The sequence below is a fragment of the Monodon monoceros genome, unplaced genomic scaffold (assembly GCF_005190385.1).
Source record: "Monodon monoceros isolate NGI ecotype Baffin Bay Population unplaced genomic scaffold, NGI_Narwhal_1 Super_Scaffold_12, whole genome shotgun sequence".
NCBI classification, from domain to species: domain Eukaryota; kingdom Metazoa; phylum Chordata; class Mammalia; order Artiodactyla; family Monodontidae; genus Monodon; species Monodon monoceros.
This window is the reverse complement of record NW_021703768.1, coordinates 113657727-113671850: the sequence shown is the minus strand read 5'-3', so window position 1 is coordinate 113671850 and position 14124 is coordinate 113657727. Positions and strand designations below refer to the sequence as shown.

Here is a 14124-nt window from a genome sequence, read left to right as displayed (position 1 = left end):
GTCTATTCAGTTAGTCCACTGAAAGTTCATGTCACGGGGCGTGAGTACAAATGAAAGTCCCAAGAGACCCCAAAAGTGAATCTAGCCATTATGGACGATCCAAGACAATGAACCCAGCTTTTCCTTAAAGGAAGTCTTTGTTACTGCAACTCATTTTGCCCCATGATAAGAGGAAGCAAGGGCTATAGACACTCCCTAAAGAACATAGAAGAGTTTGTTAAAAAGGCATAGCTTGGCTAAGATCCCTTCCTGCCCAGCCTGATGCAGAGGATTACTGCTTTGGAGGGGGGTTACTTCCACTCAGGCAATCCCAGTGAGTCTGGGCCACTTGTAATTAGATTCTCTTGGAGGTCATGACCAAATACTAGTCCAGAGGTGAATCCTGAAGCTACAGAATAGAAATGAAACAGGTGTGAAGACTGTCTGACACCCAGACCACAAACTGAACAGATCAGCATTCCAAGCCTTGGGGGTGGAGGTGGGGTGTTAGAGGAGGGGCAAAGGCATAGGTTTAGGGATCTGTAAATATTCTTCTTTTACTGGAACACGTACTGCTTAGTGGGCTGGCTCTGTCCCCTCCAGATTATTAACACACAATGCCTAAGGGAAGGCACCAGGGATAAATCAGAGCTTAGTAACAAAATTCATAGCAAGAAGCAAATGAGAACAAAACGCATGCCGAATCTAGGCCATTTTCCCTAATCAAAATGCAGAAGGTTTTCCCTGGACGTGTTCTAGAATTGCTTAGAATTGCTTGCTTCATTTATGTCAGTTTGTGGGGTTCTCCAAGGTAAGAAAGGGAAAATGAATTTCTGTTAAATGTCCCTCAGTTGGATGTATTATCCACTTCTTAAGTTGTTCCTGGTAAGTACATTATCCTGCACCAGTACCTGTTTGCCCAGCCCCTCCCTTGGACAGCGTGTCCTCTGGTTTTCACCTGACCCTGCTAGGAAGGGACCAAGTGTCAGAGAAATCATGTCCTGCCATCTCCTTTCAGTTTTGATTTGGGGCTCATTCAGTGGTTTTAGATTCTCTCTGCCACTGTTCCCTTCCACTAGGGTGATAAATGAAAGATTGCTTCTTAATGGAAGGCAATACCTGCAGTGAATCATGCCCACACATTGAACGGCATCTTTTTCACACAAAATGGATACTGCATCTCAAGTGAGGAAACAGTTTTGCCCCTTTCTCAGAATAGCATCAGGATCTGGAGCTCGATACCCAGTCTTTATTGCTAAACCCCTAACTAAATTCCTTCTTACTAAAACTAAGATAAATTAAATATTCCAAACTCACAGATTTAAAAGAAAACAAAAACAAATAATGACAACAAAAACTCAGTTCAGTGTTCAGTTTTCAGACTCTGAGATGCACAGGGAATGAGCAAACAGCTGGCTAGACACACACACACACGTACACGCACACACTCACACACACACACACACACGTACTCTCTCACACACAGGAGAGCTGAAAATTCATGCAAGTCAGTGTTGGACTTTTAGCCAAAGTGACAAGTACTAGTATTTTTGTACATCTTGTCAAATAAATACCAATCCTTAAAAAACGCTGATTTTTTTTTCCCGAGATCTAGCTAATCCTGGCCATTTGTGGTAAGTGCTAAAAATCTGAAATGTTAAAGAGAAAAAAGAAAGTGCTTTCTCATAATAGGACCCAAACTCTGGATGCAAACTAAAAGACCTGCACTTAACCATTCAGATATTATCACACACAGGCACGTTCTAAACCACCCAACCAAAATCCAGCGTTCTAATTGAATTCTGTGTCACAAACCAGATATGGGGTCAGAGCCACAAAGTATAGACTGTGAGACGTGCTTGGGCCTTACTCTTAAAACCAGTGTATTTGGTAACTTGATAATCTCAAGTGTCAAAGAGCAGTGTCCTAAAAGCCAGCTCTTCCCTGGGCAGCCTTTACAGTACATGCAGTGTCTACCTTGAGTGAGCTGCAGGGGGAGGCTTGGGCAGTTTACCTGGTGAATTTGATCAACATGGACGCCAGACTCATCACTCATTCCTGAAAGTTCATCCCCAGTTTAGAGCACCCGATATATGTGGCCGGCCTCACTACCCAGAGCCAGGATGCTGGTAAAGCATAGTGGTTAGAAGGACCTGCTTTTGAAAACCTCTGACATGCCTGGATTTGCACCCACCTGCCAGCTGAGTGCTCCTGGGAAAGGCACGGAAGGCTCTGAGCGTCAGTACTTCCAGCTGTCAAGTGGAGGGAATAAGCCAGCCCACCACAGAGGTGGTCACGGGGCTTAAGCGCGCTGCCCTGTGTCAAATGCCCAGCAAGCCCCAGTCGCCAATGATGCTGGCTCCATTAGCGAACACCATCCTCTTCCCTCTCCTGTGGGGCTGGGTAGTCTGAGAAGAGACACTCAAGAGACTACTGAAGGAAGAGTGTGCTTTCTGAAGCTAATAACCTACAAGGACAAACACTTGCCCTGGTGGTTAATTTTAAATGTTTAAGTAACTGCAACAAGATACAAACCGATGCTGCAGCCAAGGGTCCCAATAAAAGGGTTGAATGGAAAAGAAAGAGTCTACCCTTTACCATGTTCTTTCAAAGTCTTCTTAGAAACCTGAATATCTCATGACTTCAGAGTACAGATACCAGCTAGCAGCCCCAGCCCTACTCCAGGGTAACCACTGATGTCTGGGTAGTGGCAACTCTCCTGTGAGAAGTGTTAGCAGATGCAAACCTCCTGATAGGACTGTCTGTTTCCTCGTAGGGTTGAAGAAAGCTTCAAAACCTTATTTTGGTCCATCTTTGGCTTGTCTGAAGTGATCTCGGTGGTGCTGAAATATGACCACAAATTCATCGAGAACATTGGCTATGTTCTCTACGGTGTTTATAACGTCACCATGGTGGTCGTGCTGCTCAACATGCTAATAGCCATGATCAACAACTCGTATCAGGAAATTGAGGTAAGACCAGTTAATTGAAAATGCTCTCTCTCCCTGGGCTTAATTTGCATCGCTGTTTTCAGCAATGGGGTAATGACGTCAGAAGCTCATGTGTTATTAAATGTGAAGCCAGAACAGCAAACAACATTTTCCTTGGATCGCTCCAAGAAGCGCTTCCAGTCAACCTGCCATGACACACGGCAGGCACCATGCATGCAATGGCCCAATGAGGGCAGAAAGAAACAGGGTCACGAATCTTTGCTTTTTTACATGTGTCCCCTCAGGACAGCATGCAGGTGACCCGTGGCAAATGGGAATGACTGTTTCTTCCACCCTACATTCACTTCTGCCTCTCCCGAGTTATTTATTAAGTACCTACTGTATGCCAAGCCCGTGCTAGGCACTGGCGATACAGAGATAACCAAGACACGATCTCTGCCCTTGAAGAGATTCTCACTCAGTCCAGTGAGAGAAAACAGATACATCAATCGACAAATTACGATGCAGTGGGGCCAGTGCACCCAGAGAAGTCCTAGAAGGTGTAGGAGGTGCAGAATAGAGAGAGTGCATGACGATGGGGGCGCCGAGGCTTGCAGAGGTGATTCTTGAAGGCCGTTCAAAGACTGATTTTGCCAGACAGACAAAGGAGTCAAGACAGTATATCAGGAGGCAATTTACCAAAATCTAAAATGCACAAACCGTGAACTATTGATTGCAGCCTTGTTTGGAACAGCAAGAAATGAAAAACAAACTAAATGAGCATTACTAGGAATCTAGTTAAATAGATTATGATGGATCTGAACAGTGGGAAACTGTGCAGCTTTTAAAAAGGATGAGGACTTTCTCTATATTCTGATGTGGAAAGACCTCCAATTATAATGGTAAGTAGAGAAAAGGCAAGTTGCAGAACAATGTATATATTGTACTCTGTGTAGAGAGGAAGAAAAAGGAACACGTATTCCTTTTTGATCATATAATCATTTGAAAAAGAAAACTAACCTGGAAGGGTGCACAAGAAGAGCACAGCAAGGGGCGCCTGTTGAGAGGTAGGGGTTAGAGGTCATGGTGGGTTTCCAGGCTTTCTCTTTATACGCTCTGATGCTTAGAAATCATGTCATTGTTCTACCTATTAAAAGTCAAATAAATAAATGCAACATTAAAACAAAATAAAATGCACTGACCCTTTGACTCAGCAAATCCGTGCAGACATATGATTTTACATAGATGTTCATTACAAGAAAAACTTGGAAATAGCCCATCAATATAGGAATATTTAAATAAACTGATATAGCACAGACTTTAAAATACTGTTTATAAACATTGAGAAAGACCTTTCTGTGCTGACAGAGCAAATCTCTATGATATTGTTAAGTGAAAAAACGCAAGCTGTAGAAAAATATCCATAGGCAAGTCTCATGTACGTAATAATACAAATGTGCAGACACAGAAAGCAAAGGTAGAAATAGGGTATCCTCTGGGGAAGGGAGTGAAACAAGAAAGGAGATTTGAAAGGACTTTCGCGTTTGCTTGGTATACCTCTGTACTTAAGTCTTTTATAAGAAACAATTACCTGTGTACAGAAAAAAATTAAGACTTCCATGTATTTGTTTGCTAGGGCTCCCACAACAAAATATCACAGACTGGGTGGCTTAAATAACAAAAAGTTATTTTCTCACAGTTCTGGAGCCTAGAAGTCCAAGATCAAGGTACTGGCAGGACTGGTTTCTTCTGAGGCCTCTCTCCTTGGCTTGCCGATGACTGTCTTCTTGCTGTGTCCTCACAGGGCCTCTCCTCTGTGTGTCTCTTCCTGTCCTTATGGTGACACCAGTCATATTGGATTAGGGCCCCACCCTTACAGCCTCGTTTAACCTTACTTACCTCTTTAAAGGCCCTCTCTCCAAATATAATCACACTCTAAGATACTTGTGGTCAGGGCTTCAACATATGAATTTTAGGGGAAAGCTTTGGTCCATAAAATCCCTCCAAAAAAGAGTATTCTAAACCGTAGGAACAGCATGTGCCAAGGCAGGGAGGGATAAAACAATGTGGTATACTCGGCACTGCGCTGCAAGAGTGTAGACTGAGCAAGAAAAAGAGGTAAGAGGAGAGAGGAAGAGGTGAGCCAGTGTGAAGCCTTAGTCTTAGCCCCCAGCCTCACCGCCCTGCCACCCCGCCACCTACAGGAAAACGCAGCACTGTGTCAGCAGACGAACAACATATATATATAGATATACATATATAGATATATTTAAGTGTATTACAGACTTGGTCACCTATGTGAATACTGAGCTGTTGCTAACTAACCCTCCCTGCCCTCCTGGGCCTCAGCTTCCCCACATGTAAGAGAAACCAGATGGTCCCTGGAATACATGGGTTTCTGGAGCACTCGCCCCAGGTGTTCTGCCCCAGCCTATCGAGCACATTGTGCGTTGGTCCAAATGAATATAACGTGGGAAGTCACGTGATTAGCATAAGTGATGCCCACCAGTTTGGGGCAGGAGTGAGCAAACCCACGGCTTATGACGTCAAGTTATCCACCACAGGGCGGTGCCAGGAGACAGAGAGAGCCCACTGCAGCCCACTGGGCGCTGGGCTTCTCCTTGTCTGGTGAGAGCAAATGTCCCCACCGTCTTACTGGTGATGCGTGTACAAAGACCCTGAGATCGGCTGCTGGGACGTGCCTAGTGTTCATGGTCACGATGAACCTTAATGAAGTACGTATTTGTAAGTTCTTACAGGAGAACACTTATTTATTCAACAGATCTTGAGCACCTACGTCCGAATCCATGGACCTGCCTGCCTCTGTGCCTGCCACGCCCCGCCCCTCAACCCCCGCCATTGCCCTCCTGTAGGCAGATAGGCCTTCTCCCCCTCAGCAGCCCCAGCCATGTGCCCTGGCCCCCTACCCTCTCTCCTCCTCGGGATCAGCCACTGCACATTAGCCCTCCCCACCTACATCCTCACCCTCTCCCCCTCTCTAGCTAATCCTGCCTGTCAGCATTTAAATGCATCTCTTAATCTTTTTTAAAAATAAATTTATTTATTTATTTATTTATGGCTGCATTGGGTCTTCGTTGCTGTGTGTGGGCTTTCTCTAGTTGTGGCAAGCGGGGGCTACTCTGTTGCGGTGCACAGGCTCCTCATTGCAGTGGCTTCTCTTGTTGCAGAGCACAGGCTCTAGGTGCGCGGGCTTCAGTAGTTATGGCACGGGGGCTCAGTAGTTGTGGCTCACGGGCCCTAGAGCACAGGTTCAGTAGTTGTGGCGCACGGGCTTAGCTGCTCCACGGATTTGGGATCTTCCCGGGCCAGGGCTCAAACCAGTGTCCCCTGCGTTGGCAGGTGGATTCTTGACCACTGTGCCACCAGGGAAGTCCCATCTCTTGATATTTAAAAAAAAAAAAAAGTAACTACAAACAATCCTCCCTCCATTTCACTTTCCAGCTCTGAACCTCTTTGTCTCCTGCTCTTTACTGCCTACGAAGAGTTGTTTACACTTCTCACTGCCTCTCTACTAATTAACTGCTACTCTTCTCCACCCCAGCCCACCCGCACTTGACCTGGTTGAGAACTACTCACCCCTTGGATCTCAGCTCAAATGCTAGCCCTCAGGGCAGCCTTCCCTGACCCCCAGGGGCGGGACCCCCAGCACCCAGCGCCTCCCCCAGCTCTTAGCCCAGCTCTAGATACAAAGAGCTGATGAGTTAACATACTCGTGTCATTGGCCAGGCTGCGTGTCCCAGGAGGGCAGGATTGCCATCCCCAGTACCTACCTAGCACAGGCCAGGCACACAGTAGGTGAGCACTAGGTGGGCACACAGTAGGAGGTTTGCTGAGTGACTGAAGGTTGAACATCAGGCAATGTATTAAGCTATGGAGATATAAATAATACTTACTGAGGGTTTACTAAGTATCTGACATTGTTTTTCCCGCATTAACTTCTCTAACTCCCACAAGAGCCTATGAGGTAGGTATTATTATCCTCATTTTACAGATGAGGAAACTGAGGCCCAGAGCAGCTAAGTCACCTGCCATGGTTACACAGCTAGTAAGGAACAGAGGCAGGGTTTGAACCCAGCGAGGCTTCGGAGCCTGTGCTCTCTCCACTGCATCACCCTTCCTCTCAGGTCGGCAGTCCCTCCCACACCTCTCTGCTGTACAGCCGAGATCAGGAACGACCCCTGTCCTCACAAAGCTTCCAGTCTAAACGACCTGTATAGCATGTCCCCATAGAGCAGGCCAGGTGCCGATGGGGTCTCAGTAAGAGCAAGCCTGCTGGTACTGACCTTATACTCTCCTGGCACATCCCAGAAGCCTCATGTGGACCCCTGCTGGGCTCACAACCCCTTGAAGTATAGCTCGGGCCTGTGTGGAGAAAAGCCCACTGCCCACAGCGCACATATTCAGTGCCGACCTCAGGGCTACGGGAAGCAGGCTATCACCATGAGCAGAGGAGCGAGCCCAAGACCACTGCCTACATCACACAGCTAGTAGGGGTCTAGCTGATTCCAAACCCCACGCCTCTTTCCTGGCCTCAGACTGCCCTCCTAGGACAGGGGCCCAAGGAGCCCCCCTACAGAAAACACACACCTGCTACCTCTCAGGGGGGCCCACTCAGCGTTTCTGGCATTGCCACCAACTCAGAAGTAACAGATCTGGGCTTTAAATCTACCACCACCAGCACCAGGGAAGAGGGCATGGCCAGGCTACCTGCTGCCAGCTCATCAGGTTTGCTCCCCTTGAATTACATACACTAGACCTCGTAACATCATTTGACAGCACTCTGACCAATGAGAAATACACTTTCTAATAGGAAACACATGATGGTGTCTGACATGGTAGCCACGAGCCACATGTACTGAGCACTCGAAATGTGGCCAGTCCAAATTGAGATGTGCTATGAGTGTAGCATGCCAATTTCGAGGGCTCGGTATGCCAAGAAAATCTGAGCTATCTCATAAATAATTTTTATAATGATTACTTGTTGAAATGATAACACTTTGGATCTATCAGATTAAATAAAAAAACATCACTGATATTAATTTCACTTGTTTCATTTTACTTTTTATAATGTGGCTCTGAGAGAATTTTGATGCCCTTGTGTGGTTCTCCTTTGCGGCTGACGTTATGTGCTGTTGGATAGCACTGCCTCTGATGGTGTGCTGTTATTTTCCTTGCCCCACAGGAGGATGCAGATGTGGAGTGGAAGTTTGCCCGAGCAAAGCTCTGGCTGTCTTATTTTGATGAAGGAAGAACTCTACCTGCTCCTTTTAATCTAGTGCCAAGTCCTAAATCATTTTATTATCTCATAATGAGAATCAAGATGTGCCTCATAAAACTCTGCAAATCTAAGGCCAAAAGCTGTGAAAATGACCTTGAAATGGGCATGCTGAATTCTAAATTCAGGGTAGGTAGCGTGGGACTTATGGGGCTAGAGAGGCAGCAGGAGGGGGAGGGGGAGCTGTGTGTTCGGTTCAGATGGTGCCCCTGATACAAGGGAAGTCAGGAGCCCGGAGGGACCCCGTGCTTTCCAGAATCAGCCAGCGCATCAGCAAAGCTGCAGCCCCAGCGGGGGCAGCCGGCCGGCCGTAGTGCCCCTCCTCCTGCGGGCCGAGCCGGGACCCCACTGAGGGACTCCTTAGTGGACTCGGAAACAGATTAGCTCTTCCCAGGAAGTATCTGGATCATGATGACTGGGAAGAAAGGTTCCCTGCCCATTATCTCCCGCTCCTGGAGATTCTCAATTATTAGCATATTAAAATCTCTGGGGAGTCTTGGAGGAAGGACACCCACATCACTTTAACTGAGTGCTTTCCAAACAAAGCTGACCAAACAGTAATTTGTAACCCACTGACATTCTACAGAACTAGAGGCCCCAGGAACACGTTCTAGAAAGCCAAGCAGCAGTGGGTATAGTGACCTCCTGACGGTCCTCATTTTAGAGACAGCCCCGTATGCAGGTCCTGTTCGAGTCCTAGCATGTATGTATGTACAATCGTGTATAATGTATTATATATTATGTATTTTCTTTTTTTTTTTCCTAGAAGACTCGCTACCAGGCTGGCATGAGGAATTCTGAAAACCTGACAGCAAATAACACTTACAGCAAGCCCACCAGATATCAGGTAACCAACCCTTTCCCAGGTATGGGCAGAAGCGGACTCCATTCAGACACCGATTTAGTCACATGGCTGTGTCACTCCCCCCAGAACACAGCTTCATTCCTTCCTTCATTCGACAAATACTTATAGGGTGCCTACTGTATGCCAGGCACCATGCTGCTTCCTGGGGATACAGACATGGTTCCTATCTTACTGGCACTTCCAGTCCATAGAGGGAGAGATACAATGAGCAAGTAAACGCACAAATAAATATGTAACTTCAAATTGATAAAAGTGCCAAGAAGAAAACAATCAGATGTTAAAATGGAGAAAAATAGGGAGCCCCTGCTTAGATATGGCTGTCAGAGGATGTATCTTCAAGGAGAGGACAGTTAGCTAAAACCTCAGAGATGAGAAGGAGGCAGCCATGTGGGGCCTTCCAGGCAGAGGAAGAGCAGCAGCAAAAGCTAGAGGGGAGAAGCTTGGTGGGTCCACAGCAGCTAGAGCTCTGAGTAGGGGAGAGGGGAGGGCAATGAGGTCAGAGTCCAAATCAGGGGCCTGGAGCAAGGTCAGGAGGTGGATTTCACTCTGATGTACCCAGGAAGGCAGTGGGAGGAGTTTAACTTGGGGGAGGGAGAAGATGATAAAATTGTATTTATGCTTTAAGAAGACTACCTAACTGCTATAATGAGAAGAGACGGGTGAGGACAAAAGTGGAAGCAGGGAGACCAGTGAGGAGGATGTGACAGTCACCCAGGTACAAGGAATGGCGACTTGGAGTGTGAGAAGGGTGAGGGAGAAAGACTGACTGACTCAATATACGTTTGGGATGCATCGCCAAAGGGACGTGATGCAAACCAGCGGGCGCCGGGTAGGGAGAGGCAGGCACGCAGGATGGCTCCCAGGGATCTGTCTTAAGCAACCAGGTGGATATTGATGTTTCCGGTAAGCACCTGACCGTAGACTGCCAGCAGGCAAAGTCTGTTGTTATAAAAATTAGGAGAACTTATGTGCGTACAGATCTTGCTTTGCTTTTGGAAATTAATGCAAAATCTCTGTATCCGTTTGCATCAGCCAGTGATAAATGGTTATTACAGGTTATTGATTACAAAAGTGCAGGTCATACTTTTCTTGCTTGCCCACTCCCAATGACCAGCAGTTTTACCCATGCTGACCATTTCCTATCGGATGTAAATCTGAAGCTGTCCTGAGTGCTCCTTCAGGCCAAGGTGATATGACCCTGGTGCCACCATCCCCGAGGGAGCCATTACAGACTTAGCATCTTCCAGACACAGGTCTCTAATTGAATCTCCATCCATATTTCAGAAGCTAGCTGTGCAGTTAGGAGGAGTTAAGTGTACAATTAAGAAACAGCTCATCCCTCATAGTACTTATAGTTTTAACAGATGACATGGGCTAAAAATTGGCAAAGGGCAAGTCTTGTCTTTAATTGTGCACAAAATTGGACCTGACCAGTTTGATCTGCTTTGATTTATTTTACAGGACAAATCCTTTGGTCAGGGGAAGGATTTTTATTTCTTAGCTTCTCGGAGAGAAGTAGAGATTATCTGTGCCACAGAAAAGATAGAAAACCCTAGCAGGGGCTTCCCTGGTGGCGCAGTGGTTAAGAATCCGCCTGCCAATGCAGGGGACACAGGTTTGAGCCCTGGCCCGGGGAAGATCCCACACGCCGTGGAGCAACTAAGCCCGTGCACCACAACTACCGAGCCTGTGCTCTAGAGCCCGCGAGCCACAACTACTGAGCCCATGTGCCACGACTACGGGAGACCGCGCGCCTAGAGCCCGTGCTCCCCAACAAGAGAAGCCACTGCAACGAGAAGCCTGCACGCCGCAGCTAGAGAAAGCCCGCGTGCCGCAATGTCAAGGAAGGCAACCGATGTGGTGAATGTCTACACCCAGGACGAATCCCTTATGAGCGAGGCCCTGTTCCAGAGCAGTCTTGAGCAATCCCATTTCTGTCTTTCATCATCACTGGCTGAGTCCCTGCAGTCTTCAGTCTCCCGGAGAGCTTCCTGCTATGATTACACAGATTAGCCGGTTTGCAGCTTCAGGCTACTGATGGCCTGGGAAAGCAGGCTCACCCTGTATTTTGTGAATCCAGCAAGAAAAGCCTCGGGCGACTTATTCAAATCGTTATCACCAGAAAGAAGACAGAAAAACTGGGCCAGTGGGCGTCAGAGGGGGAGGGCTGAGAGGACGGTGGATGGAGCAGAAAGCCTCTTGCATTTGTACATTGGCACCTTGCTCAGTCCTTCAAGGTCAAGTCTGGGCATCTTCCTGAGCTATCATCCGCTCAAATAGGAGTAAACGCTGAGTTGACAGACAGGCAGCTGGAGCAGACTAGACACCGGGGCACGTGAGAGAGGCAGGATCCGTGACCCCCACTGAACAGCTGAGGGAATCCAGGCTTCGTGGCAAAGGTCACACGGATGGTTGAAGTGAGATCTGTCTGACCCCATCACGCTGCCAGGGCACTGGCCCCTTACTCCTCTTCACAGTGTCGGAACCTGCCCTGTCTGTGTCGGACAGCCCCTGGGAAGAGCTCTATCTGAGCCTGTGGGGAGGAAGCTAGGAACGGAAGGTGCTTTTGCTATCACGGGGCAGCAACCGGTACAGAACGAAGGATTTGGGCAGGGATCTAAAAATGGCTCAACCGATTTCTTGGGCCCACTGGTGGCCTTCCACGCTGTATTGCTTTCCTCTCAAAGCAACTTCCCAAAGTGCCAAGAATGTGAGGAACCCAGTTCACGCCCTCTTTCTTACCATCCAGGCTGCACCCACAGCCTTCAACTCTTGGAGCCCGTATGCTGTCAGCCTCTCACCATCGAGGTTCTGAGACATTCTGGAGCGATCCCCATAAGATAAAAGCCCCGTCGTTGATACGTGTGTAGTTGTTAAGCTTGTTTCCTTTGTGTCTCTAGTGCATCTGCTTGATTGCTTAACCTTAGCAGGTTGGGTGTTTATTTGAAGCTTGTCATTCCTTCAACTTTTTAGGGCTCTCTGTTATAAGGGAAAGCAGTTCCTCCAAACTTCAGAGGCTCTCTGTGCTTTGCTTTTCTTAGGCTTCCAGGGGTCTGAATTGTCATTTTTCACAAAATTGCTTCCTTGCTTTTGTAATTTTTTTTTTTTTTTCCAATCTGGGCTCTGTGGACATGAGACCAAACAATGGAACAAAACCATGATACCAGCAAAATGGCCAAAGTGTGCTTCCTATCAAAGCTACCCTTGACCTGTTCCAAGATCTGGCATGTCCACCTGTTGGGGTGTGTACAGACTTCATATACTCAGTCTCTGAGGATACATTTCATTCATAGGCAAAGCAGACAAGCTGCATCACAAACGAATCGTAGAATCTAGGCACAGTCCATCACTGAAAAAAGCCCCAACTTTTATGATGCAATCCCTTCCCCAAAGCCCAGTGGGGAGTCCTCTTTTTTGCCTTCTAGATGACCTTTTCTGTAGAGATTAAAGCCAACAGGATAGACAGCTTACCAGTGCTGATTTCTTCCATTCTGGGGTCTGATAAACCCCAGTTTAACAGATGACTTGTCCTGTGATCCATTTTGTCCATTCTCTTCCAAATGTTCCTCAATTTCTCTGTTCCTAGGTGGCAGCATTGCTACTTTGTTTGCCATGTTCAGCATGTGTATTCTCTTCCTTGTCTCTGTCTTCAGCTGCCCTGGCTGCACAGAGCGGTCCCTTCCATTCCCTCCTCACCAGCAGCAGCCAGAGGCCACCTGGCTCTTGGAGTCTGGGCAGGGCAACTGTGTGCCTCCCTCCCTGGATGTGGGTCTCAGTGTCACAACCATTCTTACCCATCGGGCACCTCAGTATTAGTTATTTTTCCTGAGTAAGATCACTGAATATTCTCATCTCCAGTACTTGCTAAATGCCTCAGGGCAAAGTGGGCCAAGTTGGCACTGACGAGGGCGTGTTAATTTGGGGAAAGTTTATTACCTCCATGAAGTGAAAACTCTGTGGAAGATGGCCAGGAAGGGTCGCAAACTCATCACAAAGGACCATGCTTTTCCTCCACATAGTGAAGTAGGGGAGGCTTTTGATGTCCCATCTTTTCTGCAAACAGAGATCCTCTGTAGCATCCACGTTAAGAGAACTTTGGTCATTTTCTAACCATCTCAGACTTGCTGGGGACGAGACTGGCATCTTGCTCCCACAGATCCCAAGTGGTCTAACGTGCATATGCCAGAGGGCAGGCTAGGTCATCATCAGAGCATGACGTCTCTAAGCAACCAACAGGTGGTCACACTGTTCTCGCTTAAGGTACATGTCACTCCTGGGGTGCGGAGGAAGGTTAGAGGGTCCCTGCATGTCTGCCGTGCTCACGCGATTCTGCTTCCACATTAAACCTCTAAAATCCTAATCTGTGGTGAGAGGCTTAAAAGCAAACCCTTGCTGCTCTCCCCTTGGAGCTGCAGATCTGCAGAAACCACAGCTCAGATCAAGCATGCCAGGGTTCAAGAGCAAGCCTCGGGCATTTAGGACAATGACATGCCAGTGACCCTCTTCTGCGGGCTAACAATCCATCCTCTGAAATCTAGCTGAGGCTTCTTCTTGCATAAAAGACCTTGTGCTTTGTAAAGGACAGACTGGTACCCAGAAGTAGTCCAAGCCCCCTGTGACCAACAGGAGCCAGTTTCCTGCATCTCATCTCCAAAACCATCGTGCACTTAACCTTTTTCTGAAGCTTGGACGAAGCCCCAGCTTTGGTTTCCATTTTGGTTAAATCCCAGATCTGCCACTTTCTGGCTGTGTGACCCTGGAGAAGTCACCTCGCTCTCTGAGCCTCAGTGACCTCATCTGTAAATGGAGACGACAACCCCCGTCTCACCTGGTTTCTGGGAGGATTCCATGAGGTCATTTTGTCAAGGAGGATAACACAACTCCTGGGCTGCGGGAAGTACTCAACAAATTTGTCTTAATAATAAACACATACTATGAAATCTTTTAAAGTCATCAGTTTAATCATGTTGCACTAAAACACAATGTGCACATGAAACCAGGAGGATGACAGCTGCTGCCGTAGCTATGAAAGGATTCTGCTCAGCTCCATCCCA

At 47.5% G+C, this 14124-nt stretch overlaps 1 protein-coding gene across 3 annotated transcripts in view; it reads left to right on the top strand.

Annotated features, from left to right (window-relative positions):
* The window catches only part of TRPC7 (transient receptor potential cation channel subfamily C member 7), a 141982-nt gene that overhangs the window by 123747 nt on the left and 4111 nt on the right, over positions 1–14124 (top strand). For all 3 annotated transcript variants that reach the window (XM_029219012.1, XM_029219011.1, XM_029219010.1), the window contains 3 exons: positions 2756–2951; positions 8113–8334; positions 8972–9052. In XM_029219012.1, coding sequence (XP_029074845.1) covers positions 2756–2951; positions 8113–8334; positions 8972–9052 — 499 coding nt within the window. The remainder of the gene's footprint in view (positions 1–2755; positions 2952–8112; positions 8335–8971; positions 9053–14124) is intronic.